Source organism: Pimephales promelas, chromosome 3 (assembly GCF_988280905.1).
Source record: "Pimephales promelas chromosome 3, fPimPro1.hap1.1, whole genome shotgun sequence".
Lineage (NCBI taxonomy): Eukaryota > Metazoa > Chordata > Actinopteri > Cypriniformes > Leuciscidae > Pimephales > Pimephales promelas.
Window position 1 is genome coordinate 41766556 of NC_142771.1, and position 18351 is coordinate 41784906.

At 39.2% G+C, this 18351-nt stretch overlaps 1 protein-coding gene across 1 annotated transcript; it reads right to left on the minus strand.

Annotated features, from left to right (window-relative positions):
- Positions 1-1131: 1131 nt before the first annotated feature.
- Positions 1132-10839, minus strand: LOC120466930 (5-hydroxytryptamine receptor 3A-like). The gene is made up of 9 exons (XM_039655635.2): positions 10785-10839; positions 10534-10667; positions 10338-10382; positions 10069-10175; positions 7397-7569; positions 7110-7231; positions 6251-6461; positions 3750-3896; positions 1132-1457 (listed from the first exon to the last, which is right to left on the minus strand). Exons 1-9 carry the CDS (start codon positions 10837-10839, stop codon positions 1132-1134), a joined length of 1320 nt encoding a protein of 439 aa, XP_039511569.2.
- Positions 10840-18351: the final 7512 nt, after the last annotated feature.

The window sequence follows — 18351 nt, forward strand, 5'->3', positions numbered from 1 at the left end:
ACTCGTGGCCTCAAGATACTAACTCTATCTTGAGGCCACGAGTTACTATCTTGTGGCCACGAGTTACTATCTTGAGGCCACAAGTTACTATCTCGTGGCCACGAGTTACTATCTCGTGGCCACGAGTTACTATCTCGTGGCCACGAGTTCTGGTCTTTTCAAGATCGGATACAGAAAACGTATAAAGTGATTTCAGAGCATCCGTTAACTGAATTAATTGAGAATCTCACCTGAAAATCTAATAACATCAGCAATTGTCATTCAAGCAGCTGATTTCAGTATTAGGCTATGCATTATATGCATTCATCAGATCCCACTCTATTTATTTGTATTGTAAGAAAAAGAGCTTCCCGGACACTACAAAATAATTCATTTCGTGTTACATAGAAGAAAAGTAGATCAAATGGGTTTAGAATTACAAAAGAAATCCTTATGAAAAAAAAAAAACAACAACAAAAATGATTTAGTTATTTTTTTGTGCTATTTAAAACTAGGGTTGACAATAGAATAAAATAATTATGATTACTTTCATTATTTATAATAATATGAACATTCCAGTGTTAAATCTTGTATAAAACATATTAAGGCCTAATTACAAACTACCTGCGAGGTTATTTATTTGGGTATAGCACACGCCTTTGGTAGAATTCAAATGAGCCATTTTAATCTAGATTAATCTAGATTAATTTCAAAATTAATCTAGATTAAAAAAAAATAATCTATGCCCACCTCTAGTTTTTACAGTTATTAACTTAATTGTAGTTCATTGTATAGTAGTTGACCTCACACATACAAACTAGTTAACTGTAACTGAAAGTTTACTGCTCAATGTAAACTTAAATGTATCATTTTATAAACTAAAAAGGGGGCCAATTCTGTCCAGAGAATTACTGAAATAGTACACTTTCAAGTGTATGTGTAAATCTCCAACATAAAACAATACATCTCCTAGTTTATATCCTTCATTAATGATAGTTAATGAAATTCCTCAAATACATTTGTAAATGAATATGTACAATCTACTTGTCTAAAAAAATGTAAAGTTTTAAATACAATATGAAATCAAATTCACAGACACATCCAGAAATAGTGTAGATCCAAATCACCATTGAAAACAGTGCAACAATCAAATCAGTAATAATAATAAGAAGAATAAGAATAATGATATGTGTAGTTTTCATGATCATCCAGCAAATCTTCATTGTCCCAGATATTCCTCTTTGTTTCTTTGCAAATCCCTGTATTTGTGACAATGATAACAATGATGACATAAATAATGTCAATGAACAAAAAAAAACAGAAGCAGATTTTGTCCAAGCGGTCAACAAACGCCTCGTTGCTCTTTGCCACTTGCTCTTTTTGGTCAATGTTTTCCAAAAAGTTCACAATTTTTTGGAGGGAAGCCACCTCTGAAAGCAGATCGCTGGATTTTGTTGTAGTAATCACACCAAGATCTGCTAATGGAGACACCACACACACACACAACACATATATTATATATACATCAGTGGTGTAGTCTAGTTTTTTGTATTGAATATAAAAACGATGTTGAATGAAAACTTATAATATTCATTTAAAATTATGTTTTATAAATTTGATTATTGTTATTTTAAAAAGTACATCTTACTGTGCAATTTCTTTCATAATTTCTTCGAGTTATTACTTTCTCTCGATAACTAGTGTTGTTTTTGGCGGCCTGTTTTAATTTTAGTTTTAGTCTAGTCTTTGTGTCAAGCTGACATTTTAGTTTTTTTTAGTTTTAGTCACCTTCATACTCTTTTTAGTCTAGTCTAGTTTTAGTCGACGAAAACTGATGACATTTTAGTCTAGTTTTAGTCGACGAAAACCGATGACATTTTAGTCTAGTTTTAGTCAATGAAAATTGTATTTTAGTCTCTTTTTAGTAGGCAATTCTATTTAACCCAGTCAATGTATAAGAAGCCTACCTATTAATAGGCTAGCCTATACGAAACCATTTTTTTTTCTTATAGTTATCTTCTTATATTATTGTTAGCTTATAGACTCAAGAATACATCCAGGAAGACGCTCTGAATTTAATTTACAACATATTTATTTTACCAACCAAACATGTTAGTAGCCTACACACATGATGAAATGAAAGTTTTTCCAAATGTCATTTCTTCTTTTTCTCCCAAAGATGAATCCCTTTCTCTCTGTCAGACTTAACTTTGTTTGTTGTTTGAAACAGCTGTAACTCACGCAACTGCTTCTTCTAAATAATGCCGCAAATGGGGCTCGAGGATCTGAAGTCGCATGCGTTTGCACAGTGCGATCTAATGCAGCCCCTGAAGTGACACAGGAAACAGAAATGCTGCATACTAATAATGCAAGTAGGCTAAGCGAGACGAAATAACGTTAAATAACATTTCGTCTCGTCTCGTTTTGGTCAATAAAAATGAAGAGACATTTTAGCATAGTTTTTATTTTTGTAAACCACATTTAGTCTCGTTTTTATTCGTCAACGATATTGCATTATACATTTAGTTATAGTCATCGTCACAAGACCAGCATTTACGTTGCGTCTCGTATCGTTTTCGTCACGTGATAAAGGTTCGTTATGATGATATTTCGTCATAATTTTCATTGACGAAAGCAACACTATCTATAACAACATACCAAAAATAAGAGGCCAACTAAAGCAAACACTGATCTCCATAATGGTAACCAATTACGATTTTCTCCTTCAGAGATTCTGATGTTACGGTGACTTCAAATGAAACACAGAGTTAAACCTCTGTTAATTCTCAATAAAATCTTCTGTAGAAGTCTGACAGAAATAAAGTCAGTCTGGGTTAGTAATAAGTGAAGCTGGTAATGCTGTTTGTGGATTTGTTTAATCCTCCTCTGCTGAGATCTTCAGATTTAATGTCTTCTTTTCTCTTCAGGTGATTTCATCAAAGACTGTGTCTGTAGTTCTTGTTCTGCTCGTCTCTTTTTCTATTCTCTTCTTTCCTTCAGTGATTCTGTTTGTTAACAGGCTTATTAAGGTTGAGATGACTCCATGTTAAATACACACAGATTTTGTGGCTCAGATAAAGTCCAGTTGTGGTTTATTTCTTTGCTGCTCTTGGCTGACATGTGGCATTGCTATGGCCTGCTTGTGGCCCAGATCTGGCAAACAGGAGTGGGCCACCCAAGGGCCGTCATTCCATGCTGCATGTGGGCCAGATCTGCATCCCACAAGTGCCAGATGTGGGCCGGATCTGGGCCGAAACAATGTTGCTATCTGGGACCGGCCTCAAAATGCTTTGGGATAATTGCCTGTTCTCTGTGAATGAGTGCTCACAGTTTATTTCAATAGCAGTCTTTTTGAGCTTTAATATTCATAGAGATAGACATATCGAGATTTGATTCGTTGTACATCCCTTCTTTTGATTTATTCATTCAAGAATGTCCAAATTCTGTGACATTCCGCTTTACAGTAGGCTAATTTACATTTGTGAGTGGATTCCGCAATCTGATCCGTGCCGCTGCGCAAACACAGACGGGGTGAATTTATGAATGAAAGTTTGAAAGTTCTGTCACAAAACGATGTAGTTATGAATCCTCACGATTTTTTAATTGGGTATACAGAAATCCTTGACTAGTGGGTATATGGCGTATACCTGCGTATCACGTAGAATACCACTGATATATATATATATATATATATATATATATATATATATAAATGCATAAACATACAAGCTATTTATTCTTTATGTTTGCTGTATTTAGTATTCTCTTACCTTCATCCTGACCAAGGCTGGCAGTTGTTTGGGGGGTTTTGATGTTTTTTGAAGGCAGAAATCTGTTATCCATTGTCAGACGTGTCAACACAATAGACACCACCATGCTCAACACCAGATTGACCAGACAGAAGCAGAAGTGATAATCTTTGGAACAAAATCCAGAGCAAACAATAATTTACCTATGCAGAGCATAATTGTAGATGAATAAAAAAATAAACTGTACAGTATTATAAGTTATGTAAAAATCAGTGTCACATCAGCAAACCCCTGGGGTACCTCAGGGTTCAGTGCTTGGGACCCTTCTCTTTTCAATATACATGTAGCACATAAGACCTATCATCTGTTCACAAAGTTCTTCTTACCACTGCTATGCTAACAACAGTAACACCACTGATTCCAGAGTGCACACATTTATGAACGCCTTTATGAAACAAGAGAAAGTTCCTCATCGTTCCAACAGCAAAATCCCCAATGTTTATTCAACACTGCTCAGAGTACAACACTCTACAGAGTGTTAAAGTAACACTGAAGCAGTGTTAGAGAGTTTACAACATAATAAGGGGAAAAAAGACTAAAAGTTGTATGTTATTTATAGTTTTTTTCAACAACATTCATTTTTGTTTATACAGATAATATTTAATATTTGGAAATTATTCTTTGGACACACACAGACATCAAGAATCCCCATATGAATCTCAACAATGATTAAATGCTTTATGCCCCAATGCATTCTGGGAGGCACCATAGTTTAAAAGTCTTGGCTCCCAGCATCCATTGTAGCATAAAGCATGTCACCATTGTTGAGATTCATATACTGATTCTTGACATGTATGTAAAAATTCATAATGTCTACTCTGTGTCCAGAAAGGTTTAAGTTATTTATTAAAACAACTTTTAGTTAGGGATAATATTAGATAACCATTCTATTTTTTATTATGAAAACTACTTCACCTGAACACCTTTGTTTATTGTTTCCTTTGCAATAATAGAAATAAAAATGTATATTTTTGTGCATTTATTTAAAGACGGCATGTACCCGTATTTTCCGCACTATAAGGCGCACTTAAAAGCCTTCAATTTTCTCAAAAACGACAGTGCGCTTTATAATCCGGGGCGCCTTATAAATGGATCAATTGGTTAATAACGCTCCGCGTTATGAGCTAACTCGCGCTCATATAATCAATAATCAAACCACTGTTCCAGGCGCTGCTCGCGCGTCACAGAATGTTCATAAAGCGCTCAACGCAGTTTGCTTCGCGCTCCACTCAAATCGCCCCCCCCCCGCTCGCTCTAAAAACAAAAAAAATCAGCATGTATTTTTATTTCACTTTTGAGCTAGACCACAGCCTTACCTTACAAAGAACTAAACAAAGACCAACAACATTTTCCAAACAGAAATGTTTCATTTCAAATTACAAATTAGGACTAGCAAGAACAGGAATGTAGCATACACAAAAAGTAAATTAACTATAGGCCAGAATTTTGATAACTGAACTTTTGCCCAACGCACACGATAAAAATGTAAATGGGCTTATAACCATTGTACACAAAATATATATGTGCCTACATAAATGTTTAAAAGTAGCTAGGCTAATTAATTATTAGGCCAGATTTTGATAAGCCTAACTGATTTTTGCACAGCACGCACTATTAAAATTTAAATTGGCTTAGGCCTATATCATCTGTACACACACAAAAAAAACGGAAAAAAAAACCTGTAAAATTAAATGAATCAATGGGCCTAATTATATATAAAAATCATCTACATCAACATCAATGTGTTAAATTAAATAAAATTAGGTAACTATTAGGTCACCAGACGCCTCTAATTGAACTTTTGAAATTCGTAATTCAGACTTTTTTTTCTTGTAATTGTGAGATCCAAACTCACAATTTTGATTATAAAGTTAAATTTAACTAATTGTGCTCACCTGGTCCGCGTGTGCTTTCCTCACTATGTTTTCTTCCCACATATCTCGTTTTGTGCCACATATACGCAGATGGTTTGTTGAGCTACATGCAATAGACCTTTTTGCAAGATGTAAACAACACTGGTCCAGAAACACTCCCTGTTTCAGTTTGTAACTGTTTTCTTTATTTCACATGTAAAGAAAAAAATCTTAAAGATGTTTGTTTAACTTTTTGATTCAGTTTCATACGTTCTGTTGGTTGTATTTTATCCCAGCTTTTATGTAGTGTTAAAAAACTGAAACAGGAAGTGCTTCTGGAGCAGTGTTGTTTACATCTTGCAAAATGGTCTATAGTCGTGTCTAACTCTTTGTTGCAGTTACCTGTCTATCCCTGGTAAAGTTTTGCTCTTTTTTCTCTTTCAATTTGTTTATTCTAGGATAATTTAGCATTGGTAGTAACTTTAACCATCCTAAATGTGTCCTAGACAGCAATAAAATGTTACTTCTGTTGTACTGCATCACAATATGACTGTTACCCAGGGCACTAACATGTGTGCAATAGGCCTGTCGTTTTGTTCTTTTACTTACGAAGGATAGGGCTACATTGTCCACCACTGCTTAGGTGATCATTGAGGATGAGGAGGAACATGGTGAAACTCAGGACTAAGGTGACCTTAAGGCTGTTGCGTTCTCCTCCTTGAACGGGCAGAGAAAAGGTCACCAGGTCAGCCAGCATTATTAACACACTGGGCAGGATCAGGGTCACAACAGCACTGAAAGGACTAATGGATAAAGAGACCTGTTAACAGACAGGAGAAAGAATACATATCAGTTTAATATTTTTGTCTTCACTACACAGATGAACACCAATATTCTTTAAGAATGTGGTCCTTCTTTGCCTTTTAGTAAATGGTAGCGCAGTCAACATTTTTAATTGTATAGATATGTATAATATTTGTTCAAAACATGTAAAGGTCCCCTAACATGGGGTTATTTTATTATTTTACAATGTTTCCTGGGTTGCCCTTATAATGCTAGTATGTTTTTTTACCTTGAGTTTTTTTTTTTTTTTACCTAGACCTAGTTTTTTACACTATAGACTCCCTAAATTCAAAATTTGGCTGCATAGTTTAGATCAGCCGGAACCAGGAAAACGTGCGTTCTAAACTACTTAGAACAATATCCAAGGCTGCATCGAAAGGTAACTTCGCATCTGCTGCCATGTTGGATCCATAAGTATAAACAAACTGCTTTGGTGTGTCGCATAGACGTCGCCATCGTCTTGCTGCTCCATCCCCGTTCTGTGATTGGTCCCCTCGCTGAGGTGAAATTTTGGTCCATCGTATCCAGACTGCCTAGCACTGTGAATAAAATCGTGCTGCGCAAATGCAGTATGGGGAAACCCAGGCTAAGTAAAAGCAAGAATCAGAATGAAGTCAATAGTTACCAAGAGACAGGTGCGGTTTTCAGGTGTTTCTTGTGGTATTGTCACATTCACAGTGTTCCACTCTCCTTGAATGCTGTTAATCACAGATATGTTTGTAAATGGATTCACAGTAAGCCCACAACCTAAATCAACACAAACCAAAGAACATTTAGCTGCTAAGCAGTTATTTAGATATATTTTCCATGTTTTCTATGTTAAATGTGGCAACATTTGATCATTTATTCTGGAAGAATGGTTAAGAACAAATGATTAACTTAATCAACTCTTCACTTAAAATGTCATCTTACCTCTTTGGCTCCATCCATTGATCGCCACACAACAATCGCCATTCACAAAGGGATAGGTGAAAAGGCTGATATCATCACAGCCCACTGCTATGTACAAGATAAGGGCATAGTCCACATTTCCATACTTCGACACCAGTACATCATTTGTGTACGGCTTCATGGTTACATCTATCCTGAAAGACAGAGAACATGTCATCCAGCTGAACCATTCAAGAAAGGAACCATCCAGTGAAGATTTTAATTAACCAAGCTATCTTATTTTGTTTAGGTTCAACTGTCCTCATGTCCAGTTAATTTATATATACTCATATTCTTCACGGTGACAGTTACAGTTTATAGCAGTTGTGTCACTGGCAATGCAGGCACTATGCAGTTAGGGACAGTGTTATGATTAAGTAATCTTTAATTAGTTCACCCAAAATGTTCCACATACTGTGGAACACAATAGAAGATGTTTTGAAATTATGATTTGTATTTTGGATGATAACTGTTTTTTTATGGTTTTTTTTTTTTTTGCAACAAAATTTCATTAGATGCTTATAGGTTTGGAACAACAAAAACTGTACTGAGAAATTCGTACTGCCAAACTATACCCTCAGTTTTGCAGTTTGTATTCACAGATCCATAAAAAAAAAAAAAAAAAAAAAAATCGGTATTTTCCCAGCTAACAGAATTTTGTTATCAGAACGTTCTCTAAATATTCAGTGTTGGTTCTGGGAACGTGAAAAATGTCCAGTTTTCTTGAGGAATTTATTTTAAAAGGTATAATGTTCCTCAAACGTTCATTAAACGAAATTTTCGATTAAAAATTCAACATGATAGTGATGTTGATTTCTAACATTCCAAGAACATAAAAATGTCCAGTTTCCTAAATGTTACTACACAGCAAAAACTCGAGAGTGTTAAAGACTCAAGAGTGTTAAAGTGTTAAAATTTGAGTGTTAAATAAACACTGAAGAGCGTTAAAGTTAATGTGCTATTTAAGTTATTGATTGAGTGATGATTGAGCATTATTGAAGACACCTGATGATAACAAGCAGAGTCACTGAGGAAGAAAATTCAAAATTTAGTCACCATTATGGAGATCAGTGTTTGGTTTAGATGGGCAGTTGACCTTTGCATGTTTAACTTAAGAGTTTGTTTGGCTGCCATACATGAGTTATGATCGCCAGATGAACAAAAAAATAAAGTGCTCTGATGGTGTTGTTTGTGTTCTGACATAATTGTTATTTCACAATCATATGACCTAAATCACTGAACTCAAGCAGTCCTAATCTCTGATTAGAATGTATATTGGTCACTACAGAATCAAACTGATTTAACAGCATAAACTCCAGATATTTCAACATAATCCAAAAGATTTCTTTAAAATTGTTCTGATCAAAAGTCATTGAAAATTGAATTTTGGTTTGTTTGGACACACAGATATCAATAATCAGCCTGTGATTCTCAACAATGGTGACATTAATAAAGCATATTTCAGTGCATTCTGGGTGCCACCAATCAAAACTCATTCATAGCTCCCATCATACATTATGGTATGAATAAATTATGATCTGAATTGTCTTACGAATCTCCTTTTCCTAATCAAATATTCTTTGTGTCACCATTGTGGAGATTCATACACTGAATCTATATGTCTGAGTGTGCCTGAGAAAAAGTTAGAAATTATTAACCTTATATTGAACAACTTGTAACTTATACGGTTGAATTACTTTGATTCTCTAATGACCAATATTCTTTCTAATCAGAGATTAGTACTACTTAAATTCAGTGATTCAGGTCATATGATTGTGAAATAATGATTATGTTGTAACATAACTAACAATATAAATTCACATTTTCACTTTGTTCATCTGGCGATCATAACTCATGTAAGACAGCCAAACAAAATCCAAAGTTAAACATGCTAAGGTCAACTGCCCAACTAAACCAAACACTGATCTCCATAGTGGTGACTAAAATTTGAGTTTTCTTCTTCAGTGATTCTGCTTATCATCAGGTGTCTTCAATAATGCTCAGTCATCACTCAATCAAACTTAGCACATTAACTTTAACACTCATCAGTGTTTATTTAACACTCAAATTTGAACACTTTAACACTCTTGAGTCTTTACCCTCTCAAGTTTTTTCTATGTAGTAACATTCAGGAAACTGGACATTTTTATGTTCTTGGAATGTTAGAAATCAACATCACTATCATGTTGAATTTTTAATCGAAAATTACGTTTAATGAACGTTTGAGGAACATTATACTTTTTAAAACATGTTCCTCTAACGTCAAGAAAACTGGACATTTTTCACGTTCCCAGTACCAACACTGAATATTTAGAGAACGTTCTTATTACATTTCTGTTAGCTGGGTTACACTTAAAGCCCTGTTTCAAGATCGATTCTGATAAAATAAAACGGTTAAGATTAAAATTTGGACACATGCTGCTGTCCCGAGAAAATTTCGGTTTCTGTGTTTGCAAAAGGTTGTAAAACCTTTTGGAAAGCATTTATTGCAGCGATTAAAAAAAATCTAATTATGTTGACGTTACATGAACAAATTATGTTTTTTTAATGTAACCCAGTAATGTGGAACCTGTTGACATAAAAAAGTTAATTAAAGCCAACATATGATTTTTTTTCATATGATGCCACAAAAAATCTGTTCTGAGATCACTTACGCATTGTCCAAAACTAACACAGGAGTCCATATTTTGTCAACTGGTAACAAAACGTATGAAGCATTAGATGTATTTCCATTCCACCTTAGATCCTGATCATTCCACTCCTATAGAGAGAAAATATACTTCTAAACACTTTGAGCTAACATTTTTCCCATCAAATCATTGCAAACATTTGTTAGAAGGTCAGGATAACTGCTTTGAGAGTTTTTCGGGAACAGTTTTATTTTTTATTTTTTGGAAAAGTAACATAAAAAATGTATACTTACCATGTTTACCTTGACACGGCAGCTTATTTGCATGTTTTTCGTATCCTAAACATGGTGACAGACTTAATTTTTTTGCATGAAAATTATTACACTGAAAAAAAATTCTATTGATAACAAATAAGTTTGTCATCACATTTTGATGCTCGAACATGAAAAAAAAAATACAAAGAAATGATAAAAACACTCTGATACTTACAAAAGACATTGTCTCATACTGCATTGAAGTGATGGTTACATTGACGGAACAATCATTACCCTGTGGTGCGCTCTTCAATTTCTTATTAACTATCATATTTGCCAGACATCGATTGTTACATGAATCTGTCATGACTGTTAGACCAGATTAACATATTATAAACATTACTTTCTAAATCAAAAGGCATTGCAGACATCAACAAAACATTTGACAATCCTGAAAATTACACTAAAACGTCTAGAAATACGTACCAATCAGACATGAAAAGTTGAAGAACAACAAAAAGATCCAGCGTTGAAGAACCATTTTAGACACTACCAAAAAAAAAGAAAGAAAGAAAATTACTTCTCTTATATTCAAACGTCAAGTCAAGTCAAGTCACATTTATTTATATAGCGCTTTTCACAATACAGATTGTATCAAAGCAGCTTCACAGTGATAACATGTAAGTAGCACAACACAGATCAACAACGTCTCTTATATGCATACAGATCTATAGTAGTTTAAGAAACAATAAAGAAACTGATAAACTTTACCTTTGCTGGCCAATGTGAATGTATTATTATATTCAAACATCAGCTATCACCTCTTTATATGAACAAGCATCAGTCATCTTTTAAAAGGAGCTCTTTGAATACTACGTCAGACTACAGAAAAACAAACTGAATTGATTTTGATATGCCAGCTCATATTAAATTTCATGCCACATTTTGTGTAAACTTTAGTTTTTGAGATTCTGATAAGCCTCTGAAAGGGCTTCAGGGCTATGAGTACAAAAGTCATTTTCAGAGCAGCGTCCGATACTGTACCTCCAGGCCCTTCATTCTCCTCTCAGCCAAACACATCTCTGTAAAACATTGTCAAATTAATTCCAGTTTACACATACGCGGAAGCAATACATAATTCTGTATTATAAATTTTTAAGGCTATAAGTAATTTGTCGAGGTCAATTTGTAAAGAAAGACTACACACCTGATAACTGTTTTTTTTTTATTTCAAGGCCTGCTCCTTGAAACCTATGTCAAGGTCTGTGTTTTCGAGCCACCAAAACTGTGGTTGTGCTGATGAACGGCCAGAACACATTACGGGTTTTCTGTTAGAACAATGTCGTGGCAACTAAGTTAATAACTAATGATCTTTCCAATGGAAGTGATCAATCAAAACTAACTTTAACTGGACAATAACTTTATTCAAGAGCTAATGTAGAGCCAAACTATCTCTGTTACTTTAATTTCCTATTATCACTGTAAAGTTGCTTTGAAACATATTGTTAAAAGTGCTATATAAATGAAGTTGACTTGACTGAAAGAAAACTCATTCAGAAGAGTCTTTAAAGGTGCATTGCGCAACATTTCCTGTTAAAAATAGCCGTTTTCTAACCCATACATGCTTAAACAATCGCCTGATGAGCTGAATGAGCCCTTCTCTGGTTTTCAACATCATAAAGTACACAAATTCACAAATTTGATCATTTATTGATAATGGTTATTTGGTATTAATAGATTGTTTTCAATGACATTCATTTCTTTCTACGGATCAGTCATCAAGCTGAATTTTTATTTTTTTTATTGGGAAAGTAATCTTTGGATAAACACAAAGACATTAAGAATCCCCATGTGAATTTCAACAATGGTGACATGCTTTATGCCGCAAAGCATTCTGGGAGGCACCATAGTATAAAAAGCTTGGTTCCCAGCATGCATTGTAGCATGAAGCATGTCACCATTGTTGAGACTCATACACTGATTTTTGATGTCTTTTTGTTTAAACTAATGATTTTCTGAAATATTCTGCAATGTATACAAAATATTTTAATTCAAGATGTCTGCTTTGTGTCAAAAAAGTGATAGATATTAATAACATAACAATCTTTGTCAGGGATAAGATCAGTGAATCACTAATCTTTATAATAATAAAAACTATAACACTTGAACATCTCATATTTTTGGCTTCCTTTGTAACACATTATGTGCTTTGGTAAACATTGTAACAAAGACCACAACGTCTCTGGTTACACATGTAACCTTAGTTCCCTGAAGGAAACGCGATGCTGCATGTAAACGCTATGGGAACGCCCCTGCGTGATGAGTCATGAAGCACATATGAAATCAGTCCTATGACGTCATAGGCAGGGAGACGTATCGACCAGGAAACTATAAAGCACCCTAGAAACACAAGCGCGACAGCTTCTGATAAGACTGAAGCAAGTGCTCACGGGCATGCTGGGAGTATGGCATGGACACGCAGCATCTCGTTCCCTTCAGGGAACCAAGGTTACATGCATAACCAGAGACGTTCCCATTCACGGAACTTTGAGCTGCGTGTAACCGCTATGGGAACGCTAATACCAACGCCGCCATGCGAGCAGGTGTCCTTGTATGAAATCAGAGCGCACATTCTGACGAAAGCACCTGCGCCCCTGGAGTGGAGCTAAAGTCAAGATGATAAAATTTTACAAATGTGTGCGGTGATGACAATCCTGCCCCATCACAAATGTCATTAATAGGAACTCCTGACAAAAAAGCCTTAGAGGCAGCCATACCCCTGGTTGAGTTAGCCCGGACAGCCAAAGGAGAAGGCTGACCAGCAGACTCATATGCAAGTGAGATGGCCTCAACCACCCACTTGCTCAACCTCTGCTTAGATGCGGGACAACCTTTCCTCGGAGGTCCAAAACAAACAAATAACTGTTCAGACTTTCTCCACAGGGCAGCTCTGTGGACATAAGCACACAGCAAAATCCCCAGTGTACATATGTACACTCTCGGCCCTCATCCTCTCAGGAACATAAAGGTGCAGCCTACACCCCTAAACATCTGGTCCCCTGGCTTGAAAAATTCACAGTACGATTTCATTCAAGGATGGAGAAAAAAAAAACTTAACAATGTGCACTCTAAATTAAACTTTCTGGGGCAAAGATAGACCCCATAAAACAGGTCTCTGAACCATACTCTCAATAAGCCTGTTGACAGACCTAACCACTCTCCCAGCTCTTGTTACAACCCTGCCTTGAACTGTGTTATGAACTACAACAGTTTGAGTCACAGTAGAGTCAGCATGTGAGCAGGCTTGAGTGGAGGTAGAGTCAGTCGGACTCGTATCAACATCAGCAGGTTCGTTTGACTGAACAGGATCTGGGTCAGACAAAGTCGCTTCAGGTGGACTGGCCATGTCTTCATAAGCGTGAGACTCGTCCTCAAGTTCTGGAATAGAAGCTTTTTCGGCTGCTGAAGCCTCAGCAGCTTGATCTGGGTCTGACAGAACCCAGATTGCTCAGATTATCCGCATCTCCACAGACACTTGAGCCTCCAACTTCCAACGAGCTGACCAAAGACTGACTCTCCAGGGTGTCTTGGATAAGAAGGAAGCTCACGTCAAGCAAGAGGTTCCTGTGCACAACTTTGCTGTGGCCAGAGGCATCGCTGATTCTGTAAATGTGAGTCTTGGGGTTCTACTCCACTACCGTATACACTGCAGGTTCCCACTTGTCGGCTAACTTCTTTTTTCCTTTTTCTGTCTTGTTCGCAAGCAGCACTCGGGCTCCAACATGTAAGGAAACCACTCTGACCTTTTTATTGTACTGATGATCCTGCTGTTCCTGCTCTTTAGTGGCTTGCTGCTGGGCGATGTTGGCTGCCTCAGACAGGTAAGATAGCAGGGTCTTTGAGTAGCTGCTGAAGTCTGTCACAGTGAGGTCGTGCAGAATAGACTGAAAGACAACATCAACTGGGAGCCTTGGAACACGGCCAAACATCAAGTGGAAGGGTGCATAGCCAGTTGTTTCGTGAGCAGTCGCGTTGTATGCAAATGTCAGCATCTGGAGCTGCTGTGGCCATTCTTGCTTGGCTCTCAGAGGAAGACTCCGTATCATGTTTCCCAGTGTGCGGTTAAAGTGATCTGTGCCCCATTGCCCATTGGGTGATATGCCGTTGTATGAGACTTTGCCACCCCCGACAGCTACAGCAACTCAGACACCAGCTCACTCTTAAAATTAGGGCCCTGGTCAGAGTGGATGCACTCAGGGAACCCGTAGACACAAAAGACACGATCCCATAACTTCCTGTCCAATTGCTTGGGAGTCTGGTCTCTGCAAGGAAAGGCAAAAGCCATTTTCGTAAAGTGGTCAGTCGCCACCAGTACATCAACAGAGTTCTTGTTCTTATCCTCTGCTGACCAAAAGTCATGTCCAAAAGTCCATGGCAGCAGAAGTTTTAATACTTTCTAAAGGGGCTCATGCTGAGGGCTCCGGAGATTTTGCAAGTACACATCTCTCACAGCATCGCACATGCTCTCTTGTGTCTCTCTCCATAGTGGGCCAGAAGAAGCGCTGCCTCGCCAGGTGGAGCGTCCTCGCCTGTCCTTGATGTCCTGCCAAGTCATGAACACCCTTCAAGGCCTCACCCCTCAAACTGGCTGGCAGTAGCAACTGGAATCTCCTCATCCTACTCACAGGGTCCTTCGTTTCTCGGTACAAGACACCATTCCGAATGACAAGCCTCTCCCAGTGTTTCAGTAATGCCAATGAACTGGGGCCCATATTGTGCCTTTCTCGTCTGGATGGGCGACGTCTTCGGACCACAAACGGGAGTACTGAATATATTGTGGGATCCTGAAGCTGCTTATCTTCCAATTCGCGCAGAGTGAGGGCAGGGTACACTGGCCTGCAGGTTGCAACTGTTGGACATGTTGGCCAAGACAAAGAGCCCTGTTCTCCACCCCACTCCTCCATGAGCTGTGAGAGGCTAGAGCAGCTTTGACTTCAGCTGCACTGTAGGAGCCTGCAGTGTAATGTGTTGGCTTGTGCTGTTGAACCGCTTGGAGGTGTTGGACGCCCAGTCTGAATGTCTGTTGCACCTCCGCAGCCTCCGCACCTTCAGCCTCCTGCACTAGGTTACCATATGGATCTTGGATCAGACGCCTGCTAACTGAAGTGGTAAAGGGATCCTGACAGAGTGCGTCTGCTACAACATTTTTTAGGCCTAGGATGTATTTCAGGCCGAAGTTGTATGAAGACAGTTTGGGTACCCACCTCAAAGCAAACAAGGGCTTGGTAATGGCTGAGCAGCCAGAAATGAAAGACTGGTAGAAGAACACCATCCCAAGAAAAGACTTCAGCCTCTTTACAGATGGGGTACAACCATCCTCCTCCATCAGAGCCTCCTTTGGCATCTTGCAGATGACATCAACTTTGTTGGGATCCACTGCAACCCCACTTTGGTCAATGACGTGGCCAAGGAACCTCACTGACCTCATACTAAGGTGGCATTTCTTGGGGCTCAGTTTGAGGTTGTTGTCTCTGAGCTTACCGAAGACCACTTGGCGCCTGTTTAGTGCTTCCTCTTCAGTGGGCGCAAAGACAAGTAGGTCTTCTAAGTAGCAGAGCAGGCTGGTGAAGTTTAGGCTACCAAAGATGCTTAGCATCATACGCATGAACGATGCTGGGCTGTTACAAAGTCCTCGCGGCATTCTGTTGTATTCATATAAACCAACAGGTGTCGTGAAGGCTGTATACTTCTTGTGTTCCTCACACATTGAAACATTATAGAAGCCCAATATCAGATCCATTGTACTGAAAACAGCATTACCTCCCAGTGCTGCTAGACAGTCGGCCTGATAAGGCAGTGGGTGAGCATCTTTTAAAGTCTGTGGATTCAGCCACCTGAAGTCTGTGCAGATTCTGAGCCCCCCATCTTTCTTCCACACCATGACGAGAGGGGATGCATACTCACTGATGGACTTGCGGATGATCCCCCTCTCCTCCATGTCTGAGAGCACGTGTCGTAGCTGTTGGTAATGCGCAGGAGGGACTCTCCTATATGGCATGCGAAATGGGCGATCATCTGTCAGGCGAATGCTGTGCACAAACTCTCTCGCCTCGCCACAATCAAGTGAGTGTCTGGAGAAGATATCCTCATACTCTTGAACCAGTTCGACAAGACGTTTCTTCACCCAAAAGCTAGCTTGGCATGAGTCAATGTCCAGATCGCTCAACCCCAGGCTGGACAGGCGTTCTTTGAGGTCAGCATCCGTGACAGCTGAAACTATAATACTCTGTGACTCCAAGCCCTCCATCTCACACAGACCTTGCTGAACATTGAAGTCCTCCACAGCAAGACACGTGAACACATCAGCGATGATGGCATTACGTCTCAATGTGATTGGCTTCGGCGAGATATTTGTCATCTTCAAGGGCACCCATCTGTCAGCCCACATCTCAGTAATGACACGACCTACCCTAAGGATATCCTGTGGACCTGACCTGGAACCACATGGCTCCACAATGACTGTGCTGCCTGGAGACATCGGCACCTTGCTGGACAGCCTACCCCACACTAGGTGTTCATGTTGCGGTTCCAGTGTGACAGGATGAGGCAGCTTTAAAGGGCTGATCTTGTCTGGGACATCCTCACCCTTCCATCTTGTGGAGCAGGACAGCATATCAAGGAACAGGTCACAGTCTGATGGTACTCTCTTGCCTCCAGCAGATATGAGTCTCCAGTAGTTTTCATCGTTCTTCATGGTACGTGCAAGGTGCTAGAGGACGTTTGAACCGATGAGAAGCTCATCACGCTGGCACAAGCAGAACAGGAACAGCGCACTTCACTCCATACACAGACAGCGTCAAGTCATAAACACCTCTGGGACATGTTTGCTTTACCCTACAACCCACAAGCACAATTCTTTCGGCTGATTCAGGCTCTTTAATAAGGACTCCCGCCACCTTGAGTAATGCTTCAGCCCCCTCACTCATCGTACAAGCCATGGATCCTGAGTCAATCATGCCCTTCAGTTCCACCTGGTCATTAACCACAACTTGAACGTAGAATAATTCACTGAAAGCTGGCACCTCTCTAGACCCTTGAACCACGACCTGAAGACCTTCTGGTACGGCCGAACAAGCATTAATATAAAGTACCTCCAAGTCCTCGTTTCCAATGAGGGTTTCTTGTTGATCCCCCACACTGCCCCTCTCCAAGTGTGGGCTCTCTAGTTTCCCGCTGGTGGCCCTTGTCTGGCATCCGCCTGGCCCACCCGCTTCCGTCCATACTTGTCACAGTTCTTCTTCCAGTGACCAGGAGAAAAACACGCGAGACACAGGTTTTCTCTCCTGCAATGTGCGAGTGTGGAATGTCTGACATCGTCACAGACTCTACAACTCCTCATCTGAAAGGGCATTGGAGCATATGATGGCTCTTGTGCAGGGGCTTGGACGTTCTGACGCACCACCAAGTGATCTAGAAGACTGATCAGTGCATTCATACTATTCACACCAACAGCTGCGGCAGTGGCTGGAGTGGCGTGACTGGCCTGGGGAGCCTGAAAGCATGCTGGTGACTGTGCATGTTGTGAAACAGACTGTGCTTGGCATGGTTGAGGCAAATGAACAGCTGGGTAATTGGGCACAAATTGTTCTGCCATAGGTGAAAGCTGTGATGTTGGTGTCTGAACTGATGCGTTAGCAACCATAGTGGCTTGAGGCAGAACGAGAAACTGAGAAAAAGGCAGCTGAAACTGGGGCTCTGCTGGCGCTGGTTGAGACAGCTCTGGCTCTCGTGACATGGCTGACTGGCTGTGGGTGATTATGTGTCTCTGTGGATCCTGCGCATCCTGAGTTCCCTCTGGTAGGCGTCAATGCGTTCCTGGACCTCACTTGTGGTCCACTCCTCAGCCGCCTTGAAGCTGAGTCTGTTAAAGAGTATGGTGTCTGATGAAAACTTGATGAACATCATGCATACCTCCCGTCCAGGATCTTCAACACTTTGTTTCTGTCTCTTTAGGCACTCGTCAGCGATATCAATGGCGTTATTCAACCTGATC

Bases quoted from the DNA above. Each gene is read 5' to 3' on its own strand.
- LOC120466930 (XM_039655635.2), bottom strand. From the start codon at position 10,839: ATGGTTCTTCAACGCTGGATCTTTTTGTTGTTCTTCAACTTTTCATGT. The intron at 10,383-10,533 runs GTAAGTATCAGA...CACCATGTTTAG, and splicing joins AGTATGAGACAATGTCTTTT to GATACGAAAAACATGCAAAT. The intron at 1,458-3,749 runs GTAAGAGAATAC...TGTCTCCATTAG, and splicing joins CAGCCTTGGTCAGGATGAAG to CAGATCTTGGTGTGATTACT.